This window comes from Octopus bimaculoides, chromosome 29 (assembly GCF_001194135.2).
Source record: "Octopus bimaculoides isolate UCB-OBI-ISO-001 chromosome 29, ASM119413v2, whole genome shotgun sequence".
NCBI lineage: Eukaryota > Metazoa > Mollusca > Cephalopoda > Octopoda > Octopodidae > Octopus > Octopus bimaculoides.
In genome coordinates, this window is record NC_069009.1 from 11,894,215 (window position 1) to 11,894,990 (window position 776).

The 776-nt window shown below is 33.9% G+C and overlaps 1 protein-coding gene across 1 annotated transcript in view; it reads right to left on the reverse strand.

The window, feature by feature from the left end:
* LOC106873005 (fibulin-1) overlaps positions 1 to 776 on the reverse strand; it is a 17,759-nt gene that overhangs the window by 5,687 nt on the left and 11,296 nt on the right. Inside the window, exon 4 of the mRNA XM_014920207.2 lies at positions 587 to 715. Coding sequence (XP_014775693.1) covers positions 587 to 715 — 129 coding nt within the window. The remainder of the gene's footprint in view (positions 1 to 586; positions 716 to 776) is intronic.

Consider the following 776-nt stretch of genomic DNA (forward strand, 5'->3'; position numbering starts at 1 on the left):
CAGTGTAAACTGTGAAACCGTTTAAAGCTACAAATATTTTAATATAGCATATTTTAACAATTCTCAATGCATTTTCAACTTCTATTTTTCATCTATCTATCTATCTATCTATTTATCTATCTATCTATCTATCTATCTATCTATCTATCTATCTATCTATCTATCTATCTATCTATCTCTTTACATGTGTATACTACACGTATGCACACATGCTGCTTGCACACGTAATGATGAAAGAAAAATTTCAGTAACATAAAGCATGAGTGATGAATGGTTAAGTGGAATGAGGGAAATCTACTACCTTATTCACTTAATCCTTTTTCACACTGTGTTGCAATGCAGCCAAATGCACCAGTATGCAATTTTGTGACAATCAGGGGTGTGAGCATCCCAAAATTTATTCAAACATACTGTGTCTAGGACTACATTATATAACGTATACTAGAGTAGTTAGTATAAGTAGGTATACTTATTGTTGTTGTTCTCTAGCTCTAGGTCAATTCTTCATTCAACAGACCTACAATCGAATATGTTTCATCCGTGACCATCCCATCATTTATTCAAGGCGTATCAAAATTCTACTTACCTACGCATTTCTTTGTCGTCTCATCCACTTTGTACCCAAATTTACAGTCACAATTGTAGGATCCCGGGGTGTTATAACAGGAAGCAGTAGATGGACAGGGGGAAGGTTTCCATAAACATTCGTTGACATCTGAAAATTGAAACAAAAACTTTGCATAAATATGTGTGTGTGTGTTTGAGTGTATATATAT